General features: G+C 54.7%; 1 protein-coding gene across 1 annotated transcript in view; it reads left to right on the forward strand.

The window, feature by feature from the left end:
* The window catches only part of LGR6 (leucine rich repeat containing G protein-coupled receptor 6), a 118,004-nt gene that overhangs the window by 22,375 nt on the left and 78,681 nt on the right, over nucleotides 1–16,948 (forward strand). Inside the window, exons 2-4 of the mRNA XM_057315721.1 lie at nucleotides 4,920–4,991; nucleotides 7,499–7,570; nucleotides 15,423–15,494. Coding sequence (XP_057171704.1) covers nucleotides 4,920–4,991; nucleotides 7,499–7,570; nucleotides 15,423–15,494 — 216 coding nt within the window. The remainder of the gene's footprint in view (nucleotides 1–4,919; nucleotides 4,992–7,498; nucleotides 7,571–15,422; nucleotides 15,495–16,948) is intronic.

A 16,948-nucleotide genomic window follows, 5' to 3' on the forward strand; every position in this document is an offset into this window, starting at 1 on the left:
TGGATTGAGAGATGTTGTTAGCAATAGGCCCCACGGGTTGTGCATCAGACTGGGACTAAGCACCGACTAGGTTCTTTACAGAGGTTATGCCCTCTGTAACGTTTATGTAGCAGTGGGAAAAACTCAAATTAGAAAACAGGGAGAACTTCCTAGGAGCAAGGGTTGTCAGCCACAAGAAGAGAAGCTGGGGAAGGCTGTATCATCGATCTCCGTCTATAATGCATTAATTTGGGTGTCTATTGCACACCCCTATTTGCCAGGCATCCCACTAGGGTTGGAGGATACAGAGAGGTCTAAGATTAAGTCCTCGCCTTGAAACTCATAGTCATATGGGTTATTATATACTAATCATTATAATTCGGTTAGATGACTATAACATTAATAAGATATATTTACTAAGCACTATGTTTGTTTTACATTTAGTAACTCGCATAATTCTTGCTACAACTAGCGTGAGTTGAGTACTATTATTATCCCTATTTTACAGATGAGAAATGGAGGCTTAGAGATGTCAAGCGGCATGACCAGGATCACGCAGCTAATTAGCCTCGTGCTGGGGTAATAGTGAAGGCAGGTGCAGTGCTAGGTACATGGCAGGAGCTCAGTCATCGTCACTGAGGGAGCGTGTACAGAATATTGTAGGCACCCAGAGGATGCCACACCAGCTCTGCCTGCAGGGGCTGGGCAGGGGCCTCATGGAGGAGGTAACCTTGGGGTGTGGTCACGCTTGGGGACCGGGGCTTATCTCCTGGTCACTCTAACTGCCCTTTACCTGGCTGTGGAGACGGGTAACTTTAGCCCACAGTGGAGACAATGCCGAAGGGGCCCTGCTTCCTGGGAGGCTTCTCCAGCTAGGTGGGGACAGTCCCTTCCAGCAGAGCCCAGGGGCTTCGCCTTTCTCTGTTTCTTCTCCCAAAGGAAAAATGCAAACAGAACAACTTCACCAGTGCCCTTGGGGATCAGCCAGATTGCCAGGGGGGAGGGTACCCTAGGCCCCCCCTCCCCCCAGTTTCAGGTCTTGCTGTCTGTCCCCTTAGTTCCCCAGCATCCTCCCTCTTATCAAACCCTGTTGTCTCCATGGTGACACTGCCTCACCCAGCTTCCTTGGGTGGTCTGGTGCCTCACAGTGTAAAGCTCTGAGAACATTTTCCTAACGTGGGGCCAGAAACTTCCACTTCCCGTGCCCAGGGCTGCCCCTCTCTTCTCTCTCCTCCCTCCCCTCCCTCCCCTCCTGCCAGCCTCGCCCCCTGACCCTCTCCTGCACCCCCCCCCCCCATGGCTGTGTCCAGCTAAAAGAACATGTAGCCCCTCTGGGTCCTGCAAGAAAACTTCAGAATGGGGTTGCAACCCATCCTCTCAATCCCCCCCCCGCCCGCAGTCTGATTGAGAGAAGCAATGTGCTGGGCTCGGTGCAAAATGAAAATGTGGTGCCTCCTGTTCAAAATTTATTAAGGATTCCCAAACGACAACAGCAGAGAATGGAACTGAGCTGGGCCGCGTGGGTGTGCGTGCAACTGCACAGGTCAACACGCATGCCGAGGAAGCTGGTCCTGGAGAGCGCTGGTGCGTGCGTGCGTGCGTGTGTGCGCGAATACGCATGCGTGTGCGCGTGTGTATTCGTAGTGGCCACGGGGCGATAGTAGTGGAGCATTTGGGTTCAGGCATGGAGAATCTAATTCAGCCACAAGTGAGACCAACAAACAGTGTCGCTGAGCGACCTGTGCCCCTTCCTGGGGCCGGGACAGGGGCCAGAGAGGAGCCCTGTAGCCAAGAGACGGAACCCGGCTCGCCAGGGGTCACACAGCCAAAGAGGGTTTCCAACCACAGGAGTGAGACTTCGGTGAGGCTGTTTATTTCTCCCAAAGAATTTGTCTTTATAACACGTGATGCTCTGAGAACGTTTATGACTTTTAACAGTATACTAGTCCCATGCGCGCATTATAGATACACACATGTCCTCACACACGGCACAGGCGTGCCCAGCACCCCACAAGACAAGCACATCCAAGAGCTCATGAACCCCAATACAGCCCCCTCCGTAGATACTGACAAGTTCATACAGCCAAGCAGATGCAGCCACAAGCAAACCCCAGCTTCCCGCCCCCGCCCCCAGGATTGGCTGCCCTCTTTATTTGCCCTGGGTCCAAGCATGGCCTGAATGTGCTCGCCGGCTTGCACAAGGACAGCTGAGCCCCCAGGAAAGTCCTGTCTCAGAACCATCACTTCACAGGACGACCCCTGTGTTCAGAGTGCCCGCATGCTGCTTCCCTCCCAGAGACTGCTCAGGCACACCTCCTCGCCTCCCAGGCAGGGCCCGGTGCCTCTTGCCAGGGCCCTCCACCGTTCCCAGGGCCTGTGGCATCCGCTTGGAGGATCTCAGCTCTGAAACCTGCCCTGCACCTCCCTCTCTCAGCTCTACGCATTCCTCTTCCTCTCCCTTTCCTGGGCACCAGCCCTACGCCTTGCCTTTTGTGAGAAGGCCAGGTCTGAATGGGGCTCCCCCCACCCCTCACCATTGGAAATCCACCTCCCATGCCCCCCCCCCTTACCGAGCCCTGCAGCTGGGCTGTGTGTTGTCCTGGGCAGGATGTGGAGGCGGGCTGGGGGGTCCAGGCCCCCTCCTCCCCAGGGGAGAACAATGAGGCCGCTAGTCAGGGTGGGGGGGCAGAGGGAGTGGGGTGGGGGCATGGAGCCACATCAGAGCCTCTGAGGTGCGGCCCCTGGAGGGACAGCTGAGTGATGAGGTCTGAGTCACATGCCCTGCGTGCTCCTTGAACTCCCGCTCCCACTCCTGTGGAGACACGTCCAGAAATGCACAGGGTAAATATTTAGAGGTAATCGTTTTTGGGGCACCTCGTGCTTCCCTGCCTGGCTGAGACTGCGCCAGGCCCAGGACTCTAAGGGGTGGAGTCCAGTCAGACACAGGTTCTGTGGGCCTTGCCATTCCTTCCCCTGCCACGGTCTGGTGCACCCCTGCATCTTTACCTCTCTGCCGGAAGCCCAGGCTAGTGGAGTCTAGATACATCCTGAGAACAAAACTCTGACATAAAATTCATCAATGAACTCTCTTGGTTCTGCTCCTTAAGCTGTGGCCATCAGCATACCAGCCCCCCCTTCTGCCTAGCCCTCTTTTGGACGGGGCAGGCCCAGGGATGGCCCTCCTGTCCCCACACGGAGCAGAGAGGAAGCTGTGGACAAGAAGCAGCCCTGAGTTCAGCAGGCCAGTTCCTTGGCTCTACCCTGAACGGAATGTCTTCCCTCTTTAGAGGACATGGCGTCCGGAGTCTAAGCTTTATCAAAGATAAAACATTTGAGACTAAACAGTCTTTTTATAGATTGGAACTGGGCTCCCAAGCACACATTTCCCCACCATCGCCAGCCTGCCTTTCTGAGCATCCACATAAAGCACGCTCATTTTTTGGGGGAAAATGGAGACGTTCAGGTTTGACAGCAAAAGTGCATTCCTAGGGAAGGGAGAAAGCTGCAGGCAGGCCTGGCGGGGGGGGGTGGGGTGGTGCCCAGCGATCTGGTGGTCTGGTTCGGACCCACCTCTGTACCCCTCAGGGAGGGTGCTGGCAGAGGCAGGAAGCAGCTATTAAGAGTTCGAAATAGGATGGAACCCAAATGTGGAAGACACACACACAGGCACTCTGAGACCTCACGGCTCACCCAGGCACAAACCGAGGAAATGCTAACACAGTGCAGGACCAACCAATGAAAGCACCAGCTCCTTCCCACCTAGCTCCCAGGCCTGCTGGGTGAGGACCCTTGCCCACAGGTCACTGAGGGCAGGTGGAGGGAAGAAAGCAAATATCAATTTTGTATGTACTATTTGTTAGGCAGTCTGTAAGCACCGGCTTGTTTATACGGACCCTCCTTGGGGTTTGTTGTTATTCATCTCATTTTTATGGATGAGGAAACTGAGGGTCACAGTGGTTAAGAGCCCAAGGTCTGATAAATAAGTAGAAGACCGAGTTGACCTCAGGGCCTTTGACTCCAAAGCTCAATGTTTTTTCCTCTTTGTTTTCTTGAATGTGAAATGGAGATAACAACGGAATCTACCTTGGGGCTGTCGTGAGAATTACCTGAAATTATTTGGTTAAAGGTTAGCCAGTGCCTGACACAGTAGGCCTAGTAAGTGTCAGCTGTTAATATTGTGGCTATTTTGTGTCAAGGTATCTTTAGAGGACAGTGATCCTGAAATCACCCACTGGGTCTCTCACATGGTATGGGAAGGTTGGAATGATCCACGGTAGGAATCCATGGAGGGGTCAGGATCTGCCTCAGGAAGCTTGGCATCTTTTGGGACTTGCTTGGAGGTCCTCTGGTAGCAGGAGTCTACGGGAGGAAAGCTAACAGGAAAGGGACTGGCAGAGAGCTCCGAGGGCAGGGAAATCCCACTGGTTCTGGGATCGAATAAATGGCCATTGCAGGGATGAGCACACGAGTGCGTGAATACTGCATAAACCTGCTCCATATAGCGAAATGGCAGTAATCCCTAGGCTTCGGATCCCCCTTTGGTAAAAAGAATGCATGAGGCATTGCTTGTATTAAGTGACCCCTCCCCTTCTGCTCTGAAGCTCTATGAATGGTTCTCTAGCTTCTCCCATGACAGGGAGGTCAGCTTCCCTCATAGTCCTAACCGCAGCCATTCCTGGGGGAGTCTGGCGGAGGGAGGAGAAAGGCAGAGGGCAAAATTGGAAACCATGGAGGGAACGCACACACACGGACCTGGAAGGCCTGACTCCCAGCCCAGTGCTCACTCTTAGAGACTGCACCTGCTCCTGCCAGGCTGGCTCTGGAATGAGATGGCAGGGTGTATGTGTGTGTTGGGTGTGCTGTGGGTGTCTGGACCTGGATGGCACAGGTCGGGGCCACTGGGCAGCTCACGGCTCCCTTCCCATTTTCTCTCCATGCAGAGACCTGAGCATGAACAACCTCACGGAGCTGCAGCCTGGCCTCTTCCATCACCTGCGCTTCCTGGAGGAGCTGTGAGTAGATGCTTTCTGGGGCTCGGGGGCGAAGCTTTGGGACCACTGATCGCTGTAGGAGCTAGGGCTCCCCGGGAGGAGGGCTGGAGGTCAAAGGGAAGGGAGTGGGAAGCTGTTCTTGATAGCAGCGTATTCAGCTCATACCTGGGCCATCTGTGAATCCCAGCCGCCCTGTGGGACCACATGGAATAGGCACTCAGAAATCTGGCTCTCGGTCTTCCCTGAGGCCAGCTCTATCAGTGGTTCCCCTCTGTCAGTGGTTGCTTCTCTTCCTGGGGGTCATCTTTGATCTGCTCTCATCCCTCGTGTCCAGCTACCAGCCACCCCCATGTCCCGGTGGTTCGTTCTCTGCAGTGTCTCTCACCTCCACCCCCTTGTTCTCTATTCCCACTGCTACTGCTGTAGCACCAGCCTCCCAGCACCCCTTGTTCTCTATTCCCACTGCACCAGCCTCCTTTCCAATATACTCTGCCTGTCTTCAGGGAGCATCTCACCAGCTCAAGAACCTTCTCTGGCTCCCCAGTGCCCAAAGGATCTACTTCTAAGGCCCTCGTCCAACCTGGCTTAAACCTGCCTGGCCAACTTTGCTCCATTGAGGCCAGTCATGTTCACTGCCCTCGTTTCCCCTCCTGCATTTGAGCAGGAGACTTCCCCTCCAACCGGTGCCCACCATGTCAGGCACAATGCATTCCTCTATCACGGCCGAACACATAAGCCCACTTCCTCCAGCAACTCCTCCCTGATTAATGCCTTCCCACAGCTGTTGCTCTCTGTCTGCAGTCCTTGGGGCTGGCCTCAGACTCCAGGGGTACTTGTGAATAAATCATCTCTTCGGTTAGAGTGCCCGGCCTGTCTGCTTGGGGAAGCCAGGTCACTCTGCTCCCAGTGCTCGCATTCATCCCAGCCCTGTTCCTAACCTCTAACCCCTGTCCCCAGCCTGCTTTTTCTTGCTTTTGCACCACTGTCGATCCTCAGGGCTCTACTAAGGTTTGCTTAAACTTTGCAAAGCATGCGCTCCTGGCTCTGAAAACATTCACAGTTCCACCCCAACCCTGGCCCGGCTGCTGCCCTAACCGATTTCCTATCTCCACCCTAGACAGTGCTCCCCCAAGATGCTGTCAGCCTGCCCCTGCTGGAGTTAGGATTTGATCAACCCCAGGGCCATGGCTGGGTTTTCTAGGCCCCATACTTATTGAGCTCCCCCTCTGTGTGAAAGACAAGCTCAAGATGCTCTGGGGGAAAACAAGATAGAAGTTCAGGGAGCTTCTAGGTGAGGCAGCAGAGCTGTGCCCAGCAGGTGAGCAGGGGAATGTGGGCCCCTGGGGGTTCTGGGTAAGGAATTGGTCAGGGTGTGTGTGGGGGGGAGTGTCTAGCCTGTGGACGGGGAAGCCTTCCTGGGGGAGGAGTATGAAGCCAGTGCTCGAAGGAAGTGACGGAATTGGAGGCAGCAAGGGGCCTTCTGAGGTGGAGATGCCACATCTTGGGTGGGAGCGAAAAGCAGGCGTGAAGGCTGAGGCGCTGGGACAGGTGGCATCCACGGCACAACCTGAGAACCGAAGGCTCGTCTTCCATCTTTGGGTCCCCGAGAAGGGGTTGGGCCCCTTTTAAAGGTTCCAGCTAAAGGACCTTTCCATGCCAAATGCCCACCTATAGGGTCCAAGCTTGGGGACCTCAGATATCATGATGCCTTTCCATGCAATTTTTTTTTTAAGCAAATACCAAATAACAAGATTCTTATTAAAGATATATTTTTAAAAAAGAAAACAACAGCTTCTGAGGTATGTCAGCCCAGACTCTACACGCACAGCGTCTCAGTAGGAACCGAAGTACGTAATAACGTCGTTGGGGACTCGGGAGATCCCAGGTGCCTTCCGCATCGTCCGCGGTTCGACTCTGCTCAGTGTGGTTGGGGCATTAGGGCTATTCTGTCACATTTGCTCCCTTTAGAACTGGTGATCACCCCATGACAAACGTGGAGATACTTTATTAGACCCGGATGTTGGACTAATTCTAAAACCCCATTTCCTAACCCTACTGGATTAGCGGGGGTTAGCTGTGTAGTTGAGGGCATGGGGAGACATGATCCCACCCTGTCTGTACCTGGCCCTCCCCTGGTGACAGGATGCGGTGCAGTTCGGCAGTGGAGGGCGGCAGGTGAGTCATCCAGGTTAGCAGGGGAGAGGACGTGACACTGTGGAGCAGCCCGGAGCCTAGACACGAATCAGGTCTGGGCCACTGCCTACCTCTGTCACCCTAAGGGGAAGTGACTTGACCTCCTCTCTGAGCCTCAGATCCCTTCTTTGAAATTTGGAAAGAATTCTAGGCACCTCACAGGGTTATTGTGAGAGTTAAGTGAGAATGGGCATGAAGCATTGAACACGTTTATTGTTATCAATAAATGGTAGTTATCAACCCCTCCCAAATCCCAAGATGCTGACTAAGGGGGGGCCCACTCCCCCCATTTGGGTTCCCTGCCAACATCACTGATGCTTTTCCCTGGTTCGCAGGCGTCTCTCAGGGAACCATCTCTCACACATCCCGGGACAAGCATTCTCTGGCCTCTACAGCCTGAAAATCCTGTAAGTATAAGTCTTCCCCGTTTTCCACAGATGCAACCTTGAGAACTGTGGGCAGGTTGCAGATTTGTAACCTGGGTCTTGGTTTGTCACTGGCTTGCTGGTTTCCTCATCTTTACTTTTCATTTTAATTGTGATTTCCATTTCTTTGCTTTCACCTTTTCTGTAACAAACCTTCTGATTTGTAAACAAACATTTCATTGCACCCGATAGTTATGGCAACCCTCCACGGAAGTCAGGAAGTCAGGTATCGTTGTTTGTCTGTTTGTAATGTGACTAATGACCAGAAAGGCAGGTCTTTGCTCTCCCCTCATGAGACCTATTGGGCCAGGAGAGGAGGAATCCAGATTGGATTTCCTTGGCCGTGCTTCCTCCTGAGACCCAACCTTGGTCTCTGCAGCTATGCCTCTTGAGTCCCCGTTCCCACAGTAAATATCTCGCCTCCTCCCTCTATTTTCAGGCTTCTTCATCCCAGCTCCTTTTATTTTTCCTTTAAAGCAAAAGGAAAGTGAGAATTGGAGAGGACCTTGTGTTAGTTCACTAACTTACCCCCTTGCTATTGAACTGATGGCCCATTTTCGAGAAGGGAAAAACTGAGGCACCATCTCCTTCCATCCCCATCCGTGGCTCACTTTGTCCCAACCAAGACTGTCTCCCCCAAGGCTCCCCTCATGTTCTCATGAGGAGTGAGGATGAAAGGTCACAGGGGAAGGGGATGCCTAGGGTCTGAAATTGGGTAGGAGGGGGTGCTGGGGAGGGCGCATCACCACAGGGACGTGTTTGGGAAGAAAATGAGGGTCTTGAAGGCTGATCCTGGAGCAATAGAATGAGCATTTGGAGCGTCCCTAAGCTGGTGAGTCATTCCCCAGTTCTGCTGCTCCCTCAGCCCTCACTTGACCTGCAGGTCTTCTTTGTATGGTTGAGCAGGTTGCTTACTGCACCAGAGCATCCGGCTGAATGGGTAAGAAGGGGCTGAAATCCAGTCCTGTGCCTGGCTTGGGGCTATAGCCACCTAGAAAGGAATCTCTTTTCCGAGTGTGCTCAGAGTTGTTTATGGGCCAGCAATAATGGCCTTGGACCCATGGCCTGTGAGCTTCAGGCTTTTAGGTGGTCAGCAGTCCATGGTCCATGGCTAAGCACTTTCTTCCTTTTCATGCCGGTCTTGGACCCCTCTGGCCTTTAGCCTCTCTCTGGATCTGCCTCTGAGTCTCTGACTCCAAGGCTGTGACAGTCTCGTGTCCTTCCCTTCCTTTTTGCAGTGCCCTTGGGTCCTACAGGGTCTCTCCCCCGCCTCAGTCTCCAGGTCTCTCCTGCCTTCCCCTTCTCTGTCTCAGTCCTTGCTCTCCCTCCCTCTGCCCCTCTGTGCCCCGCCTCTCACTTTTCCTTCCTGCTTCTCCTCTTGGTCTGTCTTGATCCCCGTCAACATCGCTGCCCTGGGGTGTGGGGAGGCATCCCGAGCCAGACACAGAGCACAGGCAGCCTGCTTGGTGGCGTGTCTGTGCCCAGTGGCAGGCTCAGACCTGCAGCCAGGATTAGAGAGCGGGCTCTGTTTGCTGGGCCTTCAGAAGATGTGAGACTCCTGTCCCGTTCCTAAGACTTGGGCTTAGAGATGAGCCTCTTCTTTCTTCTTTGCCTGCATTAGGCAATAAATCAAAGCCTCGGAGAAACCACAAGCCTCCCGCCCCCTTTCTGCAAACGGCGCCCTTGGCTCCATGAGCTGGGCAGCCAGGAGAGGCTGCTGGTTGGAGCCAAGGACAGCGGGACTCCCACTCCCCACTCTGTCATTGACCCCCACGTTGCCCCCTCCTTGACGACCACCTGGTCCCCAAAGCCTTCGTGTCAGTTCTTTGCCTGCAGAGTTCTGTACTTGAGAGAGGAGTTGGGTGGTCTTGGGGAGCTTCTTCTCTTACTCAAGGTCTTCAAAGCAGGGGATTCCTCCTGCATCTGGGCAAGAAGGACTTTCTGATGCCTCATGTTGATTCTCTTGCCGCCCTGTCCTTCCATGGCTCAGTGTTCAGAACTGCAAGAAAAATAGAGCAGTTAGGGCACCTGGATGGCTCAGTCGGTGAAGCATCTGCCTTTGGCTCAGGTCATGATCCTGGGGTCCTGAGATCGAGTCCTGCTCCCTGCTCAGTGGAGAGCCTGCCTCTCCCTCTGTCCCTCCCTCCTGCTTGTGCTCTTGCTGTCTCTCTCAAAACGAATAAATAAAAAATCTTAAAAAGAGCCTTGGTGACTTAAAAAAATAGGGCAGTAAAGTCCACTATCAGGACAATAATCTCTTTTTGTACCAGGACACCGTCCCTTTAGCTACTCCCTTGTCTTCTTGGGGTCTGAGACTCTTACCTGAACTACATCTTCCTTTCTCTCAGGCCTGACCCTGCAGGGCACCGCCTCTTTCCTGTCAGGAGCAAAGGACAAAGAAGGGGGGATTCCCTCTCTGATCTTCTCCTAAGTGATGGTGGCAGACCCCTCCCTCTGTCCTTCCCACCGCAGCCCCATGCCTGCCCTGGAGGTGTTACTCTTGGATCCTCTCCTTCCTCTGCTGCTTTTCCAAGTCTTGGAGCCCACAGGCTCTGGCCAGGCTCCTGTGGAGAGAGCCAGCCCTGCAGGGGATTTCCAGTCTCACGTCTTTTCTCCAGACTGTAGGTAGGAATGTCTGTCCTCTAGAGTCGGGAAGGCTGAGAACCTGGGTTCACTGCCCCTGGCCCTGCCCATCACCACCATCGGAACTGTCCTAAGGGAAGCACAGTTCTTGCTGCTGCTGGTGTGTGGGAGAGAGCCTGGCCCTTGGAGGGCGCCTGCCCTGTGTGTCCTGTCATGGTGAGGGGACGGAGGAGGCTGGAGCTCCTGTATCCTGACCCACAGCCTGAGCGTGTGGAGCTGGCCTATGAGGAGGCTGTTCTGTCCTAAATGGCTCCTGCCTCACATGGAGGAGGAAGAAGGGCGGGGGAGGGAAGAGGGAGAGAGAGGGGGGAGGGAGAAAGGAAAGGGGGAAGAGAAAGGGAGGGGGGAAGAGAGAAAGAGAGGTGAGGGGGAAAGAGGGAGCGAAAGGGAAAGGGAGAGAGAGTGTGCCCCAGCCACCCCTTCGCTCACAAGCCTCTTTCCTCACATCTGCCCACCTCCTCTCGCCTCCTCTCGAGGGCTGCGTGAGTCGAGCCTTGGTGCCTTTCCTGCGAAGGCCACCACCATACCTATGTTAGGCGGGTCTGACTCATCTAGAAAGACTCCTGATGGGCTTCAGTTGCTTCTCACCAGACCCAGATCGGGGAAACGGGGGTTGACAGTTGAAGGACTTGCTTCCCCTCCATGCCCCCAAGAGGCTGGGCAAGAGATTTTCCCCAGACTACCTACACCTGGTTTGAGCTCCAAACCTCTGGGAGACTGTGGTTTGGGGTTCCTAGCTCATGCCGCCTTGGTGAAGCCTGAGTCTCGAAAAGGGGAGCTGTGGCTGATCCCATCCGAAGCCCTAGCCTGAGGCCGCTGACGGGTGGGGCCGAGTGACTACCCCTTGGGCCCCATCCCTGAGGATATCTCCCTGGGCTGGCCTCTAGTGTTGCTCTCTTCATGCTGAATTGAGCGGCCTTCGATTGACTGTGTTTACTCTCCACCTGGCTGGACAGCAGCCATGCCTGGCCCAGAGTCAGGCTTCCACAGGTGTTGATGAAATGAATTGGACTGATGAGGGAGGAGAGACCTGTGAGCTGTTTTAGAGTGGGGCCTTCCTGCCTGGGTCCTAGGAGAAGGATGCTAGAAGCTCTAGGAGCCCAGGGAGATCCTCTAAGCCCTTCTCCTCCAGGAGGTGGAGCCTACTGCCCTCATCCTGTCAAGACTGGATGTCAGGAAATGGGTCTCAGGTGCTGCAGATCCCAGAACAGGGGGCAAGGAGGACACCCAGACTTCTTCAGTTTTCTTACCTTTAATATGGAGACATTGGAATACATTTGCCAACATTGTTAACTGCAGAAACTTAAAACACAAACACCTCCCACAGAAGTCCTGATATATAAAACAGTTGAGGGAGGATTTCTCTGGTTACAGTGGATGAGGGGGTGGGGAGACCCCAGGCTCTATCTTGCCCACCCACCCCAGTGACCCCCAAGGTCCCTCCACAGAACCAAAGGAAGGACCTTTGTCAACCACCGGTGGATCACCTCTCTGGAACCTTCTAGCTATTAGTGCTCATGGTTCCTGCCCCCAAATGCCTCTCAAACTGGAGGGATATTCCCCAGCGGTGCTTCATAGGTAACTGAGGGAGGAGTCCCGAGGGCTAGGCTTCCCCTAAACTAACGGCTGCACATTAGAGCCACCTGGGAGCTTGCCTAAAATCCCTTGCCCAGAGATTCGGCCCCGGAGATTAATCGGGTATGCAGTATGGCCTGGACACTGGGATTAAAAAGAAAAAAAATCTTTCCAGGTGGTTCTACTGTGCTGCCAGGGTTGAGACCCAGCACATTGGACAGACTCTGGCCCACCAGGTAGAACCAGGGCCAGCGAGAAAAGCAGGGAAATGTGGTCACCAAAGCAGTGGCCTGGGAGACTGAACGGGCCTTATGCCTGATTCTGCCATTTGTTGGCTTTGTAATTGAGGGCAGGTCACCTCCCCTTCCTGAGCCCCCACCTCCTCATTTGGAAAACAAAGGGCTCTTTCCTTCTAAAGGCACTTCCAGCTTTGAGGACCCATTTGTGTTTCCCTAAAGGAGTGATGGCTGGGAAAGGAGGCCAGGAAGAGCAAGGGGAACAGTGCCAGGCCCAAAGCCAACTGCCATGCTGACCTTCAGCTTAGTGGGTTTTGATTCCATGAAAGCAAGGACTTTCTTGACAAACAGACCGGACTGCCTGGCATGGGATGTGTTGTCTGGGGAGGTGCTGACTTCCCTGGCACTGGAAGGATGATCGTGCCCTGCAAAGGCGCTAAGGCATCTGTGTTGGGAGAGAGGTACAATTCAGAGACCGTAAAGATCTTTCTAGATCTGGGATTTGACAGAGGAGAGGGTAGGGGGATCTGAGCAGGTGATGGGGGTAGAGATACATTGCAATGCTCAGGGGAGGGGGGGTTCTGCCTGCAGAGTGACTAGGTGCAGCCTCTGGGGCCCCTGGAGGGGTGGGGGCCTGTGAGGTGGCCTGAGCAGCCCGTGGCCTTTCCCGTTTGCCCCAACCATTGCTTCTCCATCCCCTTGCTGCAAGCATCCTGAGGCCTCTGGATGAGAATCAAGGCAGCCCCCTGAGATTCCCAAGTGAAGTGCCCACTCTTCAGATGCAGGAGGTGGACACGTCTAGAAGGATAGAAGTACTAAGCAGGGCGGAGGGCAGCAGATGTCTTGGGTCCCTGAATATTGTAACTTAGTGAGGGTTTATGTATCATCTGGTAGCCTCTTCCTTTGAAAGATGAGAAAATTGAGGCCCAGAGAGGGGGAGTAACCTACTCGAGTCATCCAGCCTGCGATAAACGAGGTCAATAGTAACGCCCACTGACGTGCCGAGCGCTTCCTTTGCCTGAGACCCTGTGATGCGTGTTTCCTGGGGGTTATTGGATTTAATCTGTTTAATCAGTGCATAAGGTCATTATCATCACCCCCAGTTTACAGATGAGCAAACTGAGGCCCACAGAGTTTAAGTAGGAGCTTGCAGCTATCACACAGCTGGACAGAGGCAGAGCTTAGGACCCACATCCAGGGCTGTCTGACATCTGAGCCTGTGGTGTGACTGCTACACTTTAAGGAAGCCTGGGAGGCTCAGATTTAAATTCTACCTGGTTTTTTTTTAAAGGTTGATTTTTAATTAATTAATTAGTTTAAAGCATGTTGCGGGGGGAGCAACAGAGGGAAAAAGAGAGGGGCCCAGTGCGGAGCCTGACTTGGGACTTGATCTCACAACCCTGAGATCACTGACTGAGCCACGAAGGTGCCCCTAAATTCTACCTCTGAAGCAAAACTGTAATTGGAGAGGTCCCATCCTGTGCTGTGTAGAGCCTGGCTCAGAGGGGCCCGTGGAGTGTGCTCCTTCAGGAGAACAAAGTATGAGCAGGAGGAGGGCACTGCCTTTGCCTGCAGCCTGGCCCTTCCCTTCATGCTGCGCTCAGCCAGCCTCGGGGGCAGGGGCAGGGAGGACCCCAATGCCAAGGCCCCAGTTCTCTGCAGACCTCAGGGTCTGGCTCTCCTTCCCCCTTCTTCAGCTTGGCCTGGATCAGGGGCTCTTCTTAGTCTCCTGGCCAGGCCCGCAGTGAGGCCAACATTCTTTTGTTCTTGTGGTACCTATGGTTTAGTTCATGTTTGGGATTCTTACCTATCTATAAAAGGAGTTTAGGAGAGGTTACAGGTGTGGCTCTGACCAAGACAGTCACATAGGAGGCTGGGTAACTACTCAGGTGTATTCTCTTCCCACTCCTCATTTTCTGGCCCTTGCTGTCCCCTGCCCTGCTGATGGAGGCCAGGTGTGTAATGGTTAGGTATTTGGACTCTGGGACCAAACCCTCTGGGGTAAGTTTGAGTCAATACATACAAAGCTCTACGATCAGGCACGTTAGCTGCTACTATTTTTCAACTTAAAGATTTTCAACTTCCTGAAGCACGGTGACCTTCCCGAGCCATACCAAGCAAGATGTGTATGTCTGCTGACCTTTCCCCTCTGAAAGTTTGACATGTCGCCTTAAGGAGAGGATGGATGCCATACCTGGCACACAGTAGGACTCACCGAGTGCTCATCCCCTCCAGGTTCCTGAGGCACCTGGCCTATCAGGATGCACCCCTCGCCTCAGGGGCCGTGTGTGGACCAGGGGCTGCCGGACGGGGTGCTGTGCAGGCTGGCTGGGCTGGGGGAGGACCCACTCACTCTGCCTGGGGCACTGGGCAGCTTCCTTCCTGATTCCTCAGCTATTCTCTGGACTCCAGAGTGCCCATACCCTGTGTGCCCTCCTTCTCCCCATTTCTGGGGCCCAGCTCTCCAGGCCTGCAGGTAAAGAACATTCGGATGGCAGTGCCACCCAGGGGCTTCCTTACCCTTTCTTCACTCCCTCCCTCCCTCAGATCCAGGCCAGCAGGATCCGTGCTCAGGGCCCTGCGTCTTAGAGTCCCTGTGCCTTAGAGTACCTTGCTCAAACATGTTTAAGGCCAGCTGTGATGCGTGGACTCAGCAGAGCCACCCGGAGGGACAGCCCAGGCCTCCATGTCTTCCCTCTGCGTGCTCTCTGACCCTCTGCCCTGCCCATCAGGTTTCCCAGGTGCCCAGAAGAGCCCCAGGACTCCTACCTATGGGGTGGTCCTGGGGTTCTGTGGCCAGGCCAGTTCCAGAAGAGCAGCCTCCTGAGCGGATCATGTCCGTCAGCTGGCATGTTATTTCTTCTGTGGGGCCGTGTGAGATGGGGCCGTCGGACTGTTTCTGTAGACATGGATTCCACAGAAAAATAGTTGCCTGGGGCCCTGCCGCCCGGGGAGGGGTCTTGCTCTCATCCACACCCTCTCCTTCCTCACAGGCATCTCCAGCCTTTCAGACACAGGCCTGGGGAGAAAAACCTCCATTTATCAGTGTCCTTCCTGACCAGACCAACAGAATTGCAAGTGGTCTGAGTTCCAGGTCATCTTGGTTCCCCACATGTCTTCTCTGCTTCGTCCCCATGGTCTTCGTCAGCCCTGCCTCGTCCCAGAGGCCCTTCTGAGACCCCTCCAGCCCCGTGCACAGCCCACAGTTCCTCGGCAGCCTCTGAACCACCACTAACGGGGCAGGGCGCTGGACCAGGGCTCTCTGGAGCTCGGAAGCTGGGGCGAGAGGGAGGGGTCTGGTGTGGGTCAGGGGTTTGAGGGAGGACCCCCCCAGCTGCGCACGCTGCGTGGGTCCTCCAAGCCCTTCCCTCCCCTTACAGGATGCTGCAGAACAACCAGCTGGGAGGAATCCCTGCGGAGGCGCTGTGGGAGCTGCCGAGCCTTCAGTCTCTGTGAGTCACTGGAGGGCTGGGCTGGGGAGCCAGCTTCCTGGGGCCTGGCTCACAGCCCCGGGCCCCCTGCCTCGGCTTCCCCTCCTTTCTGCGGGCCCCCCTTTCTCGCTCCATGTTCCAGAGAGCAGGCCGCTCCGGGCTTTGGTTTTTCCGGGGTTTTTTGTTGTCGTCAGTGTGTGTACGTGTATATTTGCGTGTGTATTCGGGAAGGAAGGCCCTAAGCCCCCACCGGAGGACTGTGGGAATGGGACCTCCCTAGGTGGGGCCACCGGGGCAGCGGTCCTGGGGTGTCTGGCGTTCTGCCATGGAGCCTGGGGCAGAGTGCCACCCAAAGAAGTGCCAGGAAGGGGCTATCTCCCCCCACCTAGCCTGCTCTAGCTCCCAGGGCTTGTAGGGGGGCTAGGCTCAGACACCCATCTCCCCTACTTGTGGGTGGGACTGCATTCAGGGACTCATTGGCCACCCAGGACAGAGCCATCTCGTCGAGGAGCCCTGCAGTTCCTTTCTTGCCCAGTAGGGGCATCATGGAGGCAAGACGGGCCAAGGGAGGAAGCAGAAACAGGTGCTGTCTAGTGATGTAAGCTCGCCAGCTGTAATCCTCTGGGCCAGGTGCTGAGTGTTATTCACGCAGTGCACGTCGCGGGGCCTGGGTCCTAGCAGGTGCCTAATACAGGCCCACTGAACCAACTGAATTTTCAAGGATATCTGTATCTGATGGGAGAGTAAATGGATATTTTGGGAGAAATCAAAGTTGAGAGACAGGCCTGGGCATAACATTTAACCATGGGGGAAACTGAGGCACAGTTAACATGCACTGTGTCAGGACGAAGGCCCGTGGCATCCTCGGCCTGTGGGTTCTGCTGTGGTCCCTGCCCAGTCCATTGATGTATCTGATTCTAAACTGTCCACCATCCAGGTGGAAGGATGAAGGAGGTGGAAAAGTGGCTTTCCTTCCTATAACCCATATTCAGGCCCCACTGCACCATAAATAGAGGGGTCCAGCTGTGGGGCCCTGGCCAGCTATGTGTGCCACACCCAACCATGGTCAGGACTTTCCTCCCCTACCCCTGCCCTGGCTGTCTCCTACCCTCCTGCTCCTGTGTCTGAACCCCAGCGCCCCCCAGCTGCCTGATTGGCCCGCTCCTGCCTCCACTCACTCTCTCACCTTCCCACCCTCTGTCCCAACAAATGCTGGGCCTCTGGCCCCGGACATCTTTTCTCCCTCCATCCAGGTCACCACTGAACGGGGCAGGCAACCCAGCATTTCCCTAGAGGCCAACATCAGAAGATCAAAGGCCAGCAAATCCTGTGCTTGGTCTCCACCCCCGAACACAGACTAAACATTTGCTTAGGGCACCAACAAAGCAGGGGCAGCCAAAAATGGAGGGGTTCGTGTGTGCAGAATTTGACATTTCATCCAAAGCGTCAAAGAGGTATTCATAAGGGAAAAAAAA

Source organism: Ursus arctos, unplaced genomic scaffold (genome assembly GCF_023065955.2).
Source record: "Ursus arctos isolate Adak ecotype North America unplaced genomic scaffold, UrsArc2.0 scaffold_2, whole genome shotgun sequence".
In the NCBI taxonomy this organism is placed as follows: domain Eukaryota; kingdom Metazoa; phylum Chordata; class Mammalia; order Carnivora; family Ursidae; genus Ursus; species Ursus arctos.